At 43.8% G+C, this 16,759-nt stretch overlaps 1 protein-coding gene across 2 annotated transcripts in view; it reads right to left on the reverse strand.

Moving 5' to 3' along the window:
* LOC119229625 (low-density lipoprotein receptor-related protein 1-like) overlaps window positions 1–16,759 on the reverse strand; it is a 74,967-nt gene that overhangs the window by 37,475 nt on the left and 20,733 nt on the right. For both annotated transcript variants that reach the window (XM_037490186.2, XM_037490185.2), the window contains exons 4-15: window positions 14,759–14,878; window positions 14,336–14,464; window positions 13,962–14,225; window positions 7,351–7,513; window positions 6,173–6,395; window positions 4,496–4,685; window positions 4,262–4,405; window positions 3,114–3,350; window positions 2,509–2,689; window positions 1,401–1,623; window positions 887–1,076; window positions 621–746 (exon numbers count right to left, since the gene is read on the reverse strand). In XM_037490186.2, coding sequence (XP_037346083.2) covers window positions 621–746; window positions 887–1,076; window positions 1,401–1,623; window positions 2,509–2,689; window positions 3,114–3,350; window positions 4,262–4,405; window positions 4,496–4,685; window positions 6,173–6,395; window positions 7,351–7,513; window positions 13,962–14,225; window positions 14,336–14,464; window positions 14,759–14,878 — 2,190 coding nt within the window. The remainder of the gene's footprint in view (window positions 1–620; window positions 747–886; window positions 1,077–1,400; window positions 1,624–2,508; window positions 2,690–3,113; window positions 3,351–4,261; window positions 4,406–4,495; window positions 4,686–6,172; window positions 6,396–7,350; window positions 7,514–13,961; window positions 14,226–14,335; window positions 14,465–14,758; window positions 14,879–16,759) is intronic.

The following is a 16,759-nucleotide window of genomic DNA, read 5'->3' on the forward strand; positions in this document are numbered from 1 at the left end:
GAAGCGTGCTCCAACGTGATGTGACAGGAAACAATGACGCGACAGGGGACAACAGGCACACAGGGCTTAAATACACAAGGGAGGTGCAGGTGATTGGACACAGGTGGAATCAATCATGCAATCACAGGACAAGGCGGGAAGTGAAGTTAACCCAGGACCACAAGAGACATGAAACTTCAAACTAAAACAGGAAGCGAGGCCAAACCGTGACAGAACCCCCCCCTTAAGGACCGAATTCCAACCGTGACAGTAAGTAGTAATGCAACATTTTTTAGAATACTTTTAATAGTTTGGAATTAAGAGTTTGATTTGAATATTACATATTTTTGGGGGTTTCTTTTGGTTCGTGCCTTTTGACGCAGAAACCCGGTTTCATTCTGGGCTTCAAAATATGTATCACAGACGTAGGCCTGTTGTTGTGGCCAGCCCCTTTACGTCTACACTTTGTCTGATATTTTTGCTGCAACAGTTACAAGAGAACACCCAGCCACGCGGCTTGACTCAACGTTTCCAACTTACTGGAAATAAAAAACTTGGTGTATGTGTAGCGGAACACAATAAGTGGCATGAAAACCACCCTTTGGTCTCTCTCGCACAGTTGTCGACATGTTTGAATTTACCTTTGCAGCTGGTGTTGTCAGCTGGCTCTAGTATTTGGTCTTCTGCACAGGCACACTGCCGGCCTCCCGGTATAGCCAGACACAGACTGCTGCAGCCGCCATTGTACACACGACACGCATTGGAGTCTGAGGATGAACACACATGGATGTGCAGACACGTAAGGTTAAACGCAAACGTAAATCAGACAACAACGGGGCCTAACAATTCCTTGGTGTAACACGGCGTTGGTGGATGAATGATCTGTTCGTAAAGCATTTCCAATCACCTTGCTGCTGCTGAGCGTCATACATTCGGATTTCAAAGATGGGCGGCCTCTCGTTGCGCAGCAGAGTGGCGGTGCCAGTGGTGGTGTCCAACTTGTAAATGCTGCCACTGCGATACTCGTTCCAGAACAAGAAGTGTTTGTAGTGGCACAGGCCAAAGGCGTGGTTGAGCTCCTGACCTTCATACACCGTCTGATGATGTACGAAAAGCAACGTGATGGTAAAGTATGCTTTTAAAAAAAAAAAAAAAGAGACTACAGCAATAATTCATTCATTCATAGGGATGATGAATGGGATGAATGGATTGCTTTTGTTTGTTACTAGTTAACATTTTATTTAATTATGCTGCAATTAAATTTGTTTTTTAAATCCATCTCATATTATTATTACATTACAAATCTTTAATGCATAAAAAAACACCACCAAACTCAAATATAACCAACGCAGGTTGGCTAGCTGACAGCTCGCCTCTATCCAGCAGTAAAATAATCCTGCTGATGGTGAGCGAGTGCTGACCTTGCGCTCGGAGCTGTTAAGGTAAACCATCTCAATCCGGTCGTAGTAGGCGTCCACCCAGTAGAGGATCCCCTGAGGGATGTCCAGGCTCAGACCGTTGGGCCAAAGAACCGTTTTGCTGGTCAGGAACACGTTTCTGTTGGAGCCGTCCATCCAAGCCCGCTCAATTTTACCGCGCTTGCTCTCCTTAGGGTCCTCCTCCCAGTCTGTCCAGTACATCCACCTGAGGAGATAGCAAGGGAACGCAAAACAGAAAACATTACCATTTGTTGGGGCATGTTGCAGAATGTCTAGGCATTAACAGCAGCAGCCCACAGACATTAGCGTTTCCTTTGTCCTTTTCCGCCCATCTCCTATGCTTGCTTTTTCTTTCTGTGATTTTGTCCTCCTCTTCCCTCTCCCCGCTGAGCTTGATTGATTACACGTATTATTGGAGGTGAGTTCCTTTCCCCTGGGGAGTGTGTGTGTGTGTTTGAGTGTTTATGAGCAAGTGCTTCTCAGAGCCACAGATGTCATTATCAATAAGACACATCCACACGAGGCAGGGATAAGCACTGTATGAGAGAGTGACACACAGATTTGGGTGTCCGGTAAAAAGCTTGGGGAGGAAATCTACCATGTAATGCAAAAAATGCTCCAACTGTTTTAATAACAAGCATGAAATCACAAGGGACTTTACAATCTAGGTGGTTATGGTCCACCACACAGATGTGATGGAAACAATCAAACCCTCTCTGCTGGAAAATGTGAAGAGACACAGACAAGAGCAAAGAGGCAAAAAGAGTGGACAGACTTTACTGAGATCAGAAAATGACCACCAATCATTATTCCCCGCCGTATGTTGCCTCACCACAAGCACAAACCGACCTGAATGCATCGTGCACACTGCCCCCTCAAAGTCTGCATAGTTAAAACCACTGTCATAACATTGCATTACATGTCATTTAGCTGATGCTTTTATCCAAAGCGACTTACATTGCATTATAACCCAGGCGTTACATTTGGCCTGGGGAGCCGTTAGGGGTTAGGGGTCTTGCTCAGGGACACTTTGTTAAACTTCAATTAACAAAAACATCCAACTCCCTCTCTCCCCCCATCTTTGTCTTACCCGTGCAAAGGATCCACTACAATGGCTCGAGGGTGAGTCATTTTCCCCTCGATGAGGGTTTTGCGTGTCTGTGAAGCCTTTTCCAGTCGAGCCACGCTGATGGTTTTCTTAGGCCCGTCATCCGTCCAGTACAAGTTGTTAGCCATCCAGTCCACAGCTATGCCCTCCACCGTGTGGATTCCTGACACAAACACATACTGTTGGTGCCTATTGCTGCTGCAAGAAAACACACACTTTCTAACAGTCTTTTTTAAGAAGTGGCAACCGAGAATTACATTTTTTATGTATATGTATAAATAAGTCTTATTAACTAACTAAGCCTATCTGAACGAAAGTATTTGTTACGTTAAAGGTATGACTACTTGTTGTCCACTCGTAGGCAGTTGTAAACTTGTGTTTAATCTCATTCAAGCATTTATATTCAAGTGAAAATGTTTGCCCTGCTTTTACAGCCCAGCGCTGCGCCAAAATCCTTAAATGTGTGTATGTGTGTGTGTGTGTGTGTGTGTGTGCATGGGTCACTTCCAATGACATCACTTGGGAAAGGAATTTCATTTTCACAGTCCTCCATCATTTGCTTTTCTAATTGGTTGTGGTTACCATACCTTCTTTTACAATGGTATCTCTCTCCGTCCCATCAATCTTCTGTCGCCCAATGATGTAGTTGGTCGCGTCGGCAAAGTAAATGAACTCGCCCTCAGCGTGAAAGTCCAGAGCTCTTGGGTTCATCAGATTCTCTATGGGGATCATGTATTCATCTGGTACTTTGGCATTCATGTCCATGCCCCTGATGACCCCTGGGCGACCTTTACCGTAGACCAGGAAGAGCTCATGCTCTGGTTCTGCAACAAAGAAAGAAAACCAAAGTCTGTAGCTTAGTTTCTGTTGAAAAGGAATACTTAAAAACTGACTCATGTTAGCTTCCCCAAATAATGTGTATTGATTAAACGAGTAATGTGCAAGATCAGCGAAAGCCCTAAGTGAAAATGAAGTGATCTTAATGAAGAAGTAGTGATGTGGGTGCCTTTGCTTTTATCAATTGCGTCATTATAAATAATAGCCTATTATCAGGAGGCAAATCAATAAACTGTTATTACTGGTTGATAGGTTGATATTAACAACATTTCTCTCAACAAGCTGAACAAGGCTGGAAGCTTCGTGGGGAGGTCAGCAGAGAGCTGGGGAGTCATGCCAAGTTGTGCGTTGCTCAGCCCTTCAGTTTGTCCCCCGGAGGAGAAGCACATCCCTGGTCCAACTTTGGCCGCCCTTGGCTTCAAGTCCATAAAGCTGAATCACTGTGGCTCCACACTTAGTACTGACAGTTAGGCACGCACAACACGTTTGTGCTGAATCCACAGTGTGCTACAGTGTAGTGGTTGTTTGTCAGATGACACAGCGCGACGTGTTTGGACTGAAGCAGCCGTGTCATAAATGTGCCCCACTCTTAAGGGGCTGGTTCAGTTGCTAACTCATGACTGATTGTGTTAGTGTAGTTGATTTGTCACACAGGTTGTAGTCGAAAAGCAATTTTTACATATAATGTTATCAATCCCAACATGAATATACAGGAGGTATAAAGTATCTCCACAATTGGTAATTAGTTTCCATTGTATTTCAGCCCACTGAATATTTAAATATATTTAAATCCATTTTTACTTCCTTTTATACAAATTAGCAAACTAGTAATTATTTGTTGATTCGTATCTGCTAAAAACCATATGGTTTTTTTCATCACACGAATGGTCCCACTCACTTTTGCAGGACTTTCCGTCATTGCCCAGGCTGAATCCGGAGCGACAGCGGCACGTTCGGGTCTTGTGGCCGTTCCCCAACAGACAGATGTCCGAGCAGCCTCCACCCTTTCCGAACTGGTCCACCTCACATGCATGGCTACGCACTGGAACCCAAGAAGGTTACAAATGAAGTCCCAATACCAGAAAACATGCCACACACACACAGCATTGAGATGATCTCAGTGCGTGTCCACCTGGAGGCTGGCGTCTCTGGTGGTAGACGTGCAGCGCTCCTCCCTTGTCCACCCTGGTCACTACTTGGTAGTCTGTGCTGTTGAAGCGGTTGACCCGGATCACGCTGGTTTTAGGCTGCATGTTGGCGTTGTCCGAGTTGGTGGCGTACAGGTAGTTTTCAAACACAGTCAGCCCGTACAGGTGCTCGATCTTGGGAAGATAGAAAGCGGAGAGATGATGGGTAGTTTGAGGGAGGGAATGGAGGAGAGGAAGATGTTACTGAATCCAATGAACGGTCCCGGTTGAGTGCATTACTCAAATTACTCATTTAACTATTCATGCTTTCTATAAAAACCTTTACAGGTGAGCTGTGCTTTATGACAATTGGAGGAATTAGCAATTTCACAGAAATTCTGGAGGAATCTTTTTCCAATTTTGTAATGGACTTTTACACTATGGGTGTGAAAAACTCCAGCCTCTCCTTAATAAAATATCTGGTCTTGAAGCAGTAATACTGTCCACAAAATAATGGATCATGGCCGAGTATGGCATTTTATTTCAGCATGTTGATTACCATACCATGGTGCTGTTCAAAATCCTAGATGTTTCAATTTAACATGTCCCATTATCCAATTTTAACAACCCCCTGTGAATGGTTGATAAATTGGTATTTCTGTGGTACAAAGTGGTATTATAAAACGGTCAAGTGTTTAGCAACAACAGTGAGAGGAACAAGCAAGACCTACACGCTCAACATATTCAGCACTCATGGACAAACCAGCTTCTATCTGACAAAATCAGGGAGAAAAGCAAGGAAAACAGCGGTCTGGACAAAGATCTGCCAGTGACCAGTGTGCCCCAAGAGGCTGTGTCAGCAGCATAAAACCTGAGATGGCGTTGTTGTTGAACTCAGGCCGCGTGGAGCCCACTCAGCCACAGAGAGACGCAGTCAGGAATATAAAAAGGCTGATTGTCGCAGGCTGAAGGGCATTGTCCACTGAGGTTATAGGTTATAGTGAATCAATGCCCATTAACATCAGACTGAAAGGAAGCATGACTGTGCACTATGTCACCTTTACTCACAGAGCTGGCCAAGAAAAACTAACTGTAAAAAAATGTCTTGATTCCACACACTCATGCCTATAACTAACGACATCCAACAACTCGATCCGTCCAGGTCTATATAGGAAGGATTTTTGGCACTTTTCTGCATGTTGAGCATAAACACAGACTTGTGTGATTAAAACAGCCCAAACTCAACGCCAGCATCAACACGCTTTTACCCCTTTACCTGAGGGATGAGAATGTACTTCTGTTTAATTACTGGTGTCGCACACACACAAGCAAGACTTTATAGTATGTGGCAACCCTTAGTTTCAGTGAGTAAATGAAAGCCATTACTTCTCCACAGATCAAAGTAAAAAGCCATAGAAACCCATTTAAGAGCCACTGTGCTTCATCAACAGCCTCAACATCAGCTATTAATCAACTGCTTTGATGAAAAGGCAAACGTATATGTGCTCCGCATATAGCTCACTGGGCAAGAACTCATTAGAGGAGAACACAGGAGAAAAATGATGTGTATTATGGATATGGAGGGAACAAATCAGAACAAAATATGACTATTTTAAGGGAGATTATCTTCCTGCTAATTTATGATAATGAGAGTGTTGTGCAACCTGTGCAGCTGTTCTCACCAGCAGGCCTTGGATGATGGTGTGCCGGTTCTTGCCTTCGTAGTCCACTACCTCAATGTAGTCCAGGTAGGCGTCGGCCCAGTAGACAAGCCTGCTGACAAGATCCAGCGTGATGCCGTGGGGGAATACAATCTTAGTGTCCACCAGCTTGGTTCGGTTCTGGCCATCCATGTCGCAGCGCTCCACCTTGGGTATCTGACCGTAGTCTGTGAAGAACACCTTCCTGTGGAAACAAAGAGCAGACCTAATTGAGGACAGATGGATGAATAGATCAATTGAGCCGGAAAATCCATTTATTTTCCACCCATCTGGCTATGTTATAATTGCCCTTATTTCCATCACTTAGATGCAAATAAACGAGGTAGGAAACATCCCTACTAGCAGAGAGCAGGCAATGTTGAATGTTGAATTCATTTATCAACTAATAATATTGAATATTATCTGGATATATTTGAATATATTTGAATTTCTGTATGATTTCTAGATCTTTGAATGTAGATCTAGAAAGTCTTTTATATCATAAAACCTCATGTTTAGAGTCAATAGTTTTAATTCTATGACCAGTATATTTCAAATTAACAAATTTACATTCTTAATCTGATTTAAAACCAAACACTAATAGTTTGTAAGAGTATATTAATACATTTAATAGAGATTACCTATTAAAACTAATTCTTATAAAATCATAGTGCAAGAGTAATATAACCGGTAAACATTAAAGGCAAGTCAAATTCAAATTATGTTGTTTTTTGTTGATTTTACTTTTTAAGGTTTTTTACAGTAAACAATCACTGTAGGATCTATTGAAATATTTGTGGTCACTAATCCCCCCCCCCACACACACACACACACATTTTTCTGCATTTAAATCTTTCCAACACACAAGCTCTCAGACAAGCATGAACCACACACAACACACACACTTTCAGGAATTCAGTTGGAAAGTTGGGTCCTATACAAAAGAGCTGTAACAAACACATGCTCTTACATTGAAAACCGATAGAGTCAGCGTGGCACAGAACATCTACGCTCCAAACTTACCCTTCAGCCTTTCCCCTCAATCTCAACGCACTAGTAGCGGATGACAGAAGACTGACTCCAGTTGTTGTCGTCCGATTATTATGTGTTTGAATGCAGTGACTTTACGCAATATACAGAAAGTAACATATGAAACTAACCCCATGGTGGGGTCTAGGGCAATGCCTTTAGGGTTGTACAGCTCCTGGTCCAGGAGGGTGACACATGTCTGCCCATCCTTGTCACACACAAAGATCCTGTCGTCCATGTCATCCACGAAGTAGAAGTTTCCCGTCAGCCAGTCGATGGCCATCTGCTCCACATCTGGATAGACAACGGTTGACGGGGTGAGGATGGGGTGAAGTGGGATACAGACAAAGGAGGTGGAGGGGGAGAGAAACACAGTGTTCTCAGGACGGTTTCCAGTACTACATCATAGCTTCGGGATGTGATGTTATGCATGAATAAGAAAATAGTCAGAGTTTCTCTTTCTCCCTCGCTGTCTCTGTCTCTCTCACCCTCTCTGTCTCTGAGATGAACTGTAATAAGCAGCTGTCTAGGCAATGCTTCATTCAAAGTCACTCAGAATGACAGAATATGAGACCTGCTGTTTGTTGCTTCAAGTGAGTGTGATGTTGCCGTAGCTGTAGCTAAGTGACAGTGGGAGTGTGGTTTCCGCTGCGTTTATTTTTCTGAGGCTCAGAAGACGGGGAAGACCAGTGGCCCACCTGACGAATGAAAACCCAACACCTAGATGGGTGCATATGGCACCATGCAGATACTTTATGGAACGTTTATGGGTGAAAAACACTGGAATACGCCTGCTCTTTTCAAACTGCCACACCACACAGTGAGGGCCTGAGGGAGCAGAAAAAATGTGAAAAAAAAAAAACACAAGAGTACTTTAACTCTCTCCGCGGTTCCCTCATTCCCTCCTCTTCCTTCCTCTCCTCAAATAGCAAGTTGGCCACACAGATGCTGAGCCAAGGATCAGAGACAGAAAGCTATTGTCAAAGCTAAAGGGAGGGAAATGTGATGATATTCACTGTAGTGAGGGATGGAAAGTACATTTATTGTACTTTAAGTATCTGCGATGTGTCTGTGATGTGTTTTCGTGCCATACACAAACTCCTGGGGCATCTCTTCAGAACCAGCTGCTAAATGCTGCACTGTATGTTGACTACGGGCTTACCGTGTCTGCCTCTTAGTGATGGGGAGGTCGCATACAGTGGGTTTCTAAAAATATCCTAAAAATATCTGGGTAGATACAAAACATTATTTATGGGTGAATTGTATTTTTGTAACTGAAGAGTGTCAGCTGTAAAACCAAAACAAAGAGCTGAAAGACTCCAAAACGCTCACTAAGCAAGAGAGAATTTCACAGTAAGAGACAATGATCTGTTCTATCACTACAAGTGACCCCTTTTACACAATAGTGAAAGTGACTGAAAACATATTCTAGCTCTGACTGTCGTACCTAAAAAGGATCAATGTTAAGACGGGGAATGAAAACTATTTGTCTGCATGACTAGAGAGAGGGAGAGAGGGAGGGAGGGAGGGAGGGAGAAAGGGAGGGAGGGAAAAAGATGTGTGGAGGGTTTCACAAACCACAGGACTTGTATTTTCACAGCTGCCACGAGCTCTGCTCTCCACAGAACCTCACACACACACACACACACACACACACACACACACACACCGGCTAACACACACACCGGCTAACACACAGACACCTCCGACAAGGAGACCATGGTCACGTGCAGTGCTCACAGCTAATGGTGGAGGTCTACCCTGGTGGTATCTTTACCAGGATTAGCCGGGATGATTTACAGGAGACCAGAGGATCGCTTTCTCCAAGAAGGAGAGAAAAGCTTGAGTGAGGGAAAATGACAAAGCAGATTCCTTGGTACAAGAGCAGAATGGAAGTGTGGAGTGTTTAGCCGCTATGGACCAAGCGATCTGACTGTATTTCCAGAACAACACTCTGTATTTAGAGAAACTGAGACATTTCTTTTGAACAGCCTGGCTAGCCCTTTGAAATATTTTAGGTTCAAGTAAAAGTGGAAAATGGATTAAAAAAAAATGTTAAAAAAAGCAGATGGAGGTAAAGCAAAGGGAAGAAAAAGTGAGAAGAAAGGAAAGAAGACAGAGGAGAGAAGAAAGAGGAAAAGAGACGTGATTTCCACTACGGAAACTTGGCCATTGTGCGGCAGCATTTCTGAGGTTTACGGGAATCAGGGGCCACATTCCCAAAGGTGATATTTATTTTTAACACAGAGTTCTCGGTTTAAACGCTTACAGCTGCCCCACAACACACTGATCCTCTGATTAAGCAATGGATAAACAAAGGAAGGGGGGGGGGGGGGGTACTCGAAAACCTGAAAAACAACAAAACCTGACACAGCTCCCTCTCTCCTCAACAACTATGACTCAAGTGAAGACGTTTAAAATCTCCTCTCATTCCCGCTCTCCTCCTCCGCCATGCGTCATCCCACCCCACCCCCCCCCCTTTGTCCGATCCCCAGAGGTGGGAAAACAGACTGGATTCATTAACTGCAGCTCGGTCTGTCTCAAACTATGCAATGAAAAAACAACCCAGCAAAAAAAAAAAAAAAAACACAGCAGAATTGAAAAACACAAACAACCACCGCGCTCATTTTCCTCGTTCATTTCTCTGCGAAAACAACAGCCGAGGGAATGTCTGCATAATGTATTTAAAGCGCATTGCTACATTTTTTTCATGTTTTACTCCGACAACTGTAAGTAGAGGGGACACATCTTCAAAGGCCCCCACAGCGCTTACTATGCAGGGGGGAACAATAGTGTAGCAATGTTAGTGGCATCGCTTTCAAATTGGGTTTTGATAACTCAGGACAGTCGCTTTTAGAACGCGATTTGAGCTTTAACACCACCCGCACATGCACCCCAACCCCCACTTCTCCTTACCAACCTCCCGCACTCCCTCAAACATCTGGTGACCACGTCACACCAGAATCACACAAACAAAGGGGGGGGGGGGTGAAAAACAACAAAGAAAAGTGTGGTTCTGTTCCAGAACTATGCAAGGCAAGAGGGGAGGTGGATTTAGATCATTTGGGCCTGCGTGGGGAGTGTAAACAGTCTAAACCAGTACCAAGTCACAGCTAAGACAAGAGTGTATCAAAACCGAGACTTTAGAGACTTTGAAGGGGTTGCAAAGACGAGGCAGAGTGAGATCGAGTCGAGCCAAAGACCAGACCAGTGTGAGTCCCAAACGGCACCATGCCTTTACGATGAAATGTGGAACATGCAAACCAAAAAGGCCTTAAAGATCCAACGGAGATCGCTATTGCGTTATTCTCTCCTCCTGCCATATGTATTTTATGCGTATACGTATGAGGGATGTTGACAAATAACCTGACCCTGTGAAGAAACCTCCGGTAACGGCCACCAATTAATAATGAGTCCCAATGTAGCATCAATGCGTGAAAAGGCCAGAGCCAGCGAAAGAGAGAGAGAGAGAGAGAGAGAGAGAGAGAGAGAGAGAGAGAGAGAGAGAGAGAGAGGGAGAGGGAGGGGGGGGGTTCTGTTGAATGGAGAGATTTAAAAATGTGCTGACCGGCTTGCCTTTTAACAGCACATGACCTCTTAAGGAGATTTCAGGCCAGTGTCAGTGCTAAGCAGCACACTGTAGCTCATGTGCACGGGGAGCAGGTACTGGAGCTCTTACAGTACAAGCACAGAAGGGGGGCTTAGTGACTGTTCCGGGATCAGCCCTCCTGTGCACAGCGTGGAGCATCAGGATCTAGTACCAACTGAATGTTAATCTTTCAATTCTGGTTTTCCCCAAATGATTTCTGCCTGTATTGTACTCTTTTGTTCTTATTCATTACAAAATCATGATTGTCATAGTCTTCAACCAATCAGATCTTTAGTTTGACATGTTGGGCGTATTCTTTGACGTGCCAGTAGCATCCAGGTAGCCCAATAAGTACGTACTGCGCAGCGTTATCGTGTGTCCTGATTGGTCAGTGGGCTATCGTGACTTTTTAAATATTTTTATGGCCCATGCTATTGAGTGTGTGGCGTTTTAGTTGTAGATCAATTTTATTATGCTTTGTTGTGACTAAATATTATTTTGAGTTTGTAATGACATTAACTTGTAATTGAGTTAATGTAATTAACAAGAGTCATTGAGTTAATTACATTGATTCGATGGTGGTATGATTAGCATTGGCACGGACATACACTGAAATATCTAGAATGACAGTAAATTACATTTGGAGCTGGTAAAAAAAAAGGAATATAATGAAAGTTAGGGACAGTGTGTGTTTGTGTGTGAGTGTGTATGTGTGGGACTCGGGGGGGAACATCTGGACGACTCATCTGTGACATACTGAGGTCATGAGTCACCCCAACCACAAGCGCATCATTTCCTGTATGTTCACCCGTGCCGTTGGTTGCTCCTAGCTTCCATGTTGACTGTGAGCATAAAATAAACCTGCTTCTCCTATTCTGTCACGCTAATGCGACAGCGGTTTGTCAAAAAGAGCCACTGGGCTGTCTGGGAAGTCGCTTAGGATTAAGAAAAAATCTCCCCTTCTGCATTGTGTTTTCATCATGCTGACGTTTAGTTTTTAGGGTAGTGTCCTTGGTGAGATTGGTTTTTGACATTTTCTGTCAAAGTTATTATAAAAAAAGATGTTTTGTGTCATACTGTAACAGCTGTCTACACCTGAGATATGGTTTATTGTGTCACACCAGCAAATAACTAAAACATCTTCTCTTGTTCCTCTTACACATACTGACATGGAAATATGAATTACATCACTACAGGACGTGCAGTACCCATCAATTCCCTCCTTATTTCAGCAACACAGCTTTAATCCTACATCATCAGTCATAAACATCCTTTGCGAGGGTGCGTGTGCGTGGCGGATGGAGGACGTGGAGAAACAAGCTGAAGCTGCTGGAATTTTCTGCAAATTCCTTTGATCCTTAAAATATTGAGGTTCTAATAATGCATGGTTATTCCAACTGTGATAATCCTACTTAAATAATAGTGTCAAGAACAAATAAATGTTTTTCTTTAAAAAGATCTGTCCATATTAGAGTTAAATGTTTCTGAAAATGTTTTTTTTTTATAAATGTGTATGAACCTGATAAATTACAGGTTGTACTGATTAATTTGCTAATAACAGATTTGGCATTGGTAAAGCTCTTAATACTGAGGGACAGCGAAATACCTCATGCATAATTTTCCTCATTTGGAACTTGCCTGATATTATACGGTTCGAAATGAACATGTTCCCAAATGACAGCTACAGCGCACTATGCGAGCACCGGCAATACAGAGCTGTCCAACTGTCATGATTCGGCCTTTAAAATTTCTGCGATGGTCGGTGCCGAGAAAGTCATTTCTGTCACGGTAATGCATTCTTCATTCAGTCGCACGGAAAGGGGATGACAACCGAGAGGAGCCGCTGCCTGCCGAGAGAGTGTGATGGGTCACAATACTGGTACCCAGGTATGCAGAGACAGCAGAGGAATGAAGCTCATCCTATGAATCGATACCAATCCAGTTGTGAAGTTAAGAGGAATGTGGAGACAGGGCAGAGAACACGCACATAATAACTAAGTGAGTAAGTGAGTGGATAGATGGTTATAAATTATCCAGCTTCCTACAAGATTAATGTGTTATTTCTGTACTTTTCCTTTGATCCACAGTGAGGACGGTTCCGCCCCAAAATCAGGCTGCAGCACGGCAAGGAAGTTAAAGCATCGGAGAGAAAAAGGCAGGCAGGAGAAGAGGGTGGGGTTGTGGAGGCTTTTGACCAGCAGGTGGTCTACACTCAGGAGCACGCACGTAAGCACTCATTTGTGCACCTCAGATCTCCCAGGTCTGTCTTTTAGTTTCCTTTTTACATGAGATGAGATTCTTTCTGAAACGAAACACAAGCCATGGAAAAACACAGCTGCTTTAAATGTGCAACCACAATAGGCTGTGACTCACAGGCTGCACACAAGCACGTAAGTACCGATGCTCAGATCAGATTTGGCAACATATCTGGATATTTTTCTCCACCATTTTACAATTTGACTTTAAAGTGAAACACATTGAAGGTGACTCAGACCAACAAGGCCGTCCAAATATCCCTCTTCAAAGGATGTAAACCACACCAACTTAATAATTCAAGGCGATGATCGGCCGAGGCCTTTAGCCAAAGGCTGGGCCCTGCTGCGATTGGTGGAGTGGACCTTTGAAGGCCAAAGCTGAAACAGAATCGCTCAATGTTCGGGTTCGCTAGATGAACGGCGTTCAAGCAGACATCTGATTCCAATTGCATGATTTGAAGGTAGCAACGAAATCATAAACAAATTGAAACGATTTGGTTCCTGTGCATTTACTGCGCTTTCATTTACAGTTTGGATGTGTGTGTTTCTTTTTTTAATTTGTCTGTGTGTCGAGTCTGCATCCTTAATAGTATCAAGGTTCATGTGCTGAAGGAGCTGTGGGCCAAAGGGATGTCAGCTGTTCTATTCTTTGCTGTATGTTCCTCTTTTCTGCCTCGTTTTAGTACATCTTAGGCAACATAACCTAATGGCGGCAGCAGTGAAAAATTAACCTTATACAGTATGTGGGCCCAAAAAATTCCTGGAAAATGCACAATACACATACACAGACTTTTCTGCTGCCGTATGATGCATAATGTGTGGGGAGCAGGGCTGTAATGTTCTGCTGTGTACTACATGTACCGGGGGGGGGAGCACCGTGCTGCTGCGGTGTACTCACGGTGCAGGCTGAGGGAGATGTTGATCACCCTCTCCTCTGTGAAGCTCTTCAGATTGGGGATCTTGGCACATTTGAGGTGTGTGGATGAGGGGGCGTCTCCCACATGGATCCAGCAGACTGTCTCCTCGGCGTACAGGAAGTCCATGGCCGTGGTTTGTTTGGTGCTGGTCGACAGCAGGCTGTGCACAGCGGTGCCGCTCAGGGAGGTGGCCTGGATGTTCTGGGAGTTGGCGATCAGCAGAACAGGCAGACGGTCCACCGGCACTGGAACGCGACACGAGCGTAAGGACCGGTGGACAGGAGGAACAGGGACAGGACATTCACACAGTCTTGGTCCGGATTACATTCAGTCCCACAGATGTTGGCTTACTCACCGTTCTTGGCCTTGCATGAGCGGTTGTCGGGCTGCGACAAGTAGCCCTCCACACATGAACAGGTGTAGGAGCCTTCCGTGTTGCTACAGGTCTGACTGCAGGTCCCATACAAACTGCACTCGTCAAAATCTGAATCACAGAAACCGCAGCAAATTAACAAATAACAGCTGAAAATGCAAAAAAAAAGACCAAAACATAGCCGCTGATGAGACGTAAAAATGTTGATTCAACTTTGAATGTTTAAAAAAATGAACAACATTCCCAGAGCTTAACTACCCAATGTGTCATCTTCTCAGCTTCTCCAGAACTTGTTACCTCTCATTCCAGCAGGGTTGAAATACAAAGATTTGCTATTTTCCTTGACTTACAGCTTACACCCACCGGGGGCGGTATCACAGAGGGTGGCCTAGCAGACAAACTCACCTTTGCATGTCTTTCCATCCGCGCTGATCTCATAACCACTCTTACAGTAACACGCAGGCCCTGCTGGAGTCACCGCGCAGCTTTCCTGACAACCCACCAGCGAGCAGTTGGCTATAAACACTGGAGGGAGACAGAAGAGGCAAGGGAGGGGGGGGGGGGGGGGGGATGAGTGGGTTTTAGGAGTAAAATGCATGGAAAGAAGAGTAAGCATGTATGAAGGATAGACTTCATTTATAAATCTTTCTTTCCTGTTGCTGGCATTGTTATTGAGCTAAAAACACGGCATGAGTGGTTGTAATAAAAGGTGTATTTGTGCAAAATTGTGTAATAATCCATTCAGCGTTCCACTCCAAACCCGTGAATGAGATGGCGGTCATTAACGTCTTGCACCCCCCGTCTGGGTACTAAGACAAGCATAGTTGTAGGTGACAGGAGCAGGTGCTGCAGCTTTATAGCACACTTTGTGTGGATTATTTCCAGTTTAGCAGCGTGCTGACGGGCATTAATACTTGATGAGTGGAGCTAAGTTGTTGAACCATAGTGTCTGCAGTACACAACATTCATCATCAGCATTAGAACTGGCAAACAACAAATAGAAATACTGTTTACGCTGGGTGCTTAACTTGTCAGACTTTTATTCATACTTTGAATTATTTGATTCTGAGTTGGTGACATCTAAATGTGTTTAAATCATTGAAATATATTATATAATATAATATATAATATTTTATTGTGGCCTGTAAATGGAAGGCAACAACATAAATCAACTAATACTTAAGACCCGCATCACGTCCCTGCGGATCCAAACCATCTCCGAGGCTACACACACATCAAACAAACACGACCCACTGCGATCCCACCTTCCAGTCTAGCAGACCCACACGTGATGGAATCTCAGCAGTGCTCTGCACATCCTGTGATTTAAATCCAGACACCGTGAGTCATGTCAAACCACTATGACAAGTGATTCACTTTCCTCAGGAAAACACTGGCAGGCAATTCGCACTTGCATAACACCTCCGGGGAGAGTTTACAGCCATCGAGGATCTCCCAACACTTTCATGTTAAAAGCAAAGTCCTCAGTTTGGGTTTGGTACTGTAATCCATGCATTTCTGCACTTAATCAGTTTCCTAAATCAATAATAAACTGAAACTTAAGCCAGACAGCTACAACTACTGAGAAATAAAAAGACAAATCAGTCAATCAGGTGATCTGCATCATATCACTATAAACATCCCGACAGTGCACTGGATTTTATAGACAAGTAAGTGTTCCGGCTGCACTGCAGAGGCTTGCTGAGACAACCACAGCTCAAATTACAGATATGCCCGGAATTCTCCAAAACAAGTCGGAGCACTGAACAACCGAGCTGTGTTTAGAAAACCAACATGGGCGAAAATCTATACAACAAACAGTTACACAAACCCTAAAATATTTATTTTGAGGAAATTAAATTACAGGGAATTGCTGGGCACTCCGCTCGTATCAATCAGACGACCCGTGGAAAGTAAAAGATGTCCACAAGAGATGTTTTTTATATATCTATAAAGTCCATATATCTATATAAAAAACACCAATCCATCTAACCTAATACTAACCTTTACCTTGAAACCAAAACCATGAATAAAACCGTCACGGACTCCATGTAGAATTGGTGCCCTCCAACACAAATACGCACACAGACAGGAAACACCACGTCAAGGTCAAAGTCCAGATAGCCTGAAAGCTCAAGTCCTTTCCCAAGCCGCTCCCTGCGTTTGTTTTATACATATTTCCTCCTAACTCATATTCTAACTGAAGGAAGGATGCAGTGGGGAGATGAACAAAACAAATTGATATATTTTTTCATCGAGGAAAGATAGGTGCCTTCCTCAATAAAGTGAAGACTAGGTATTTAATTCTGCACAGCATGCCAAAATCTCAGGGCCTAGGGGTGACATTTTTATTCAACATTTTGCTTTGGCCAGTAATATTCTTAGTGGTTCAATTTTATAAAAGTT

Source organism: Pungitius pungitius, chromosome 8, assembly GCF_949316345.1.
Source record: "Pungitius pungitius chromosome 8, fPunPun2.1, whole genome shotgun sequence".
In the NCBI taxonomy this organism is placed as follows: Eukaryota; Metazoa; Chordata; class Actinopteri; order Perciformes; family Gasterosteidae; genus Pungitius; species Pungitius pungitius.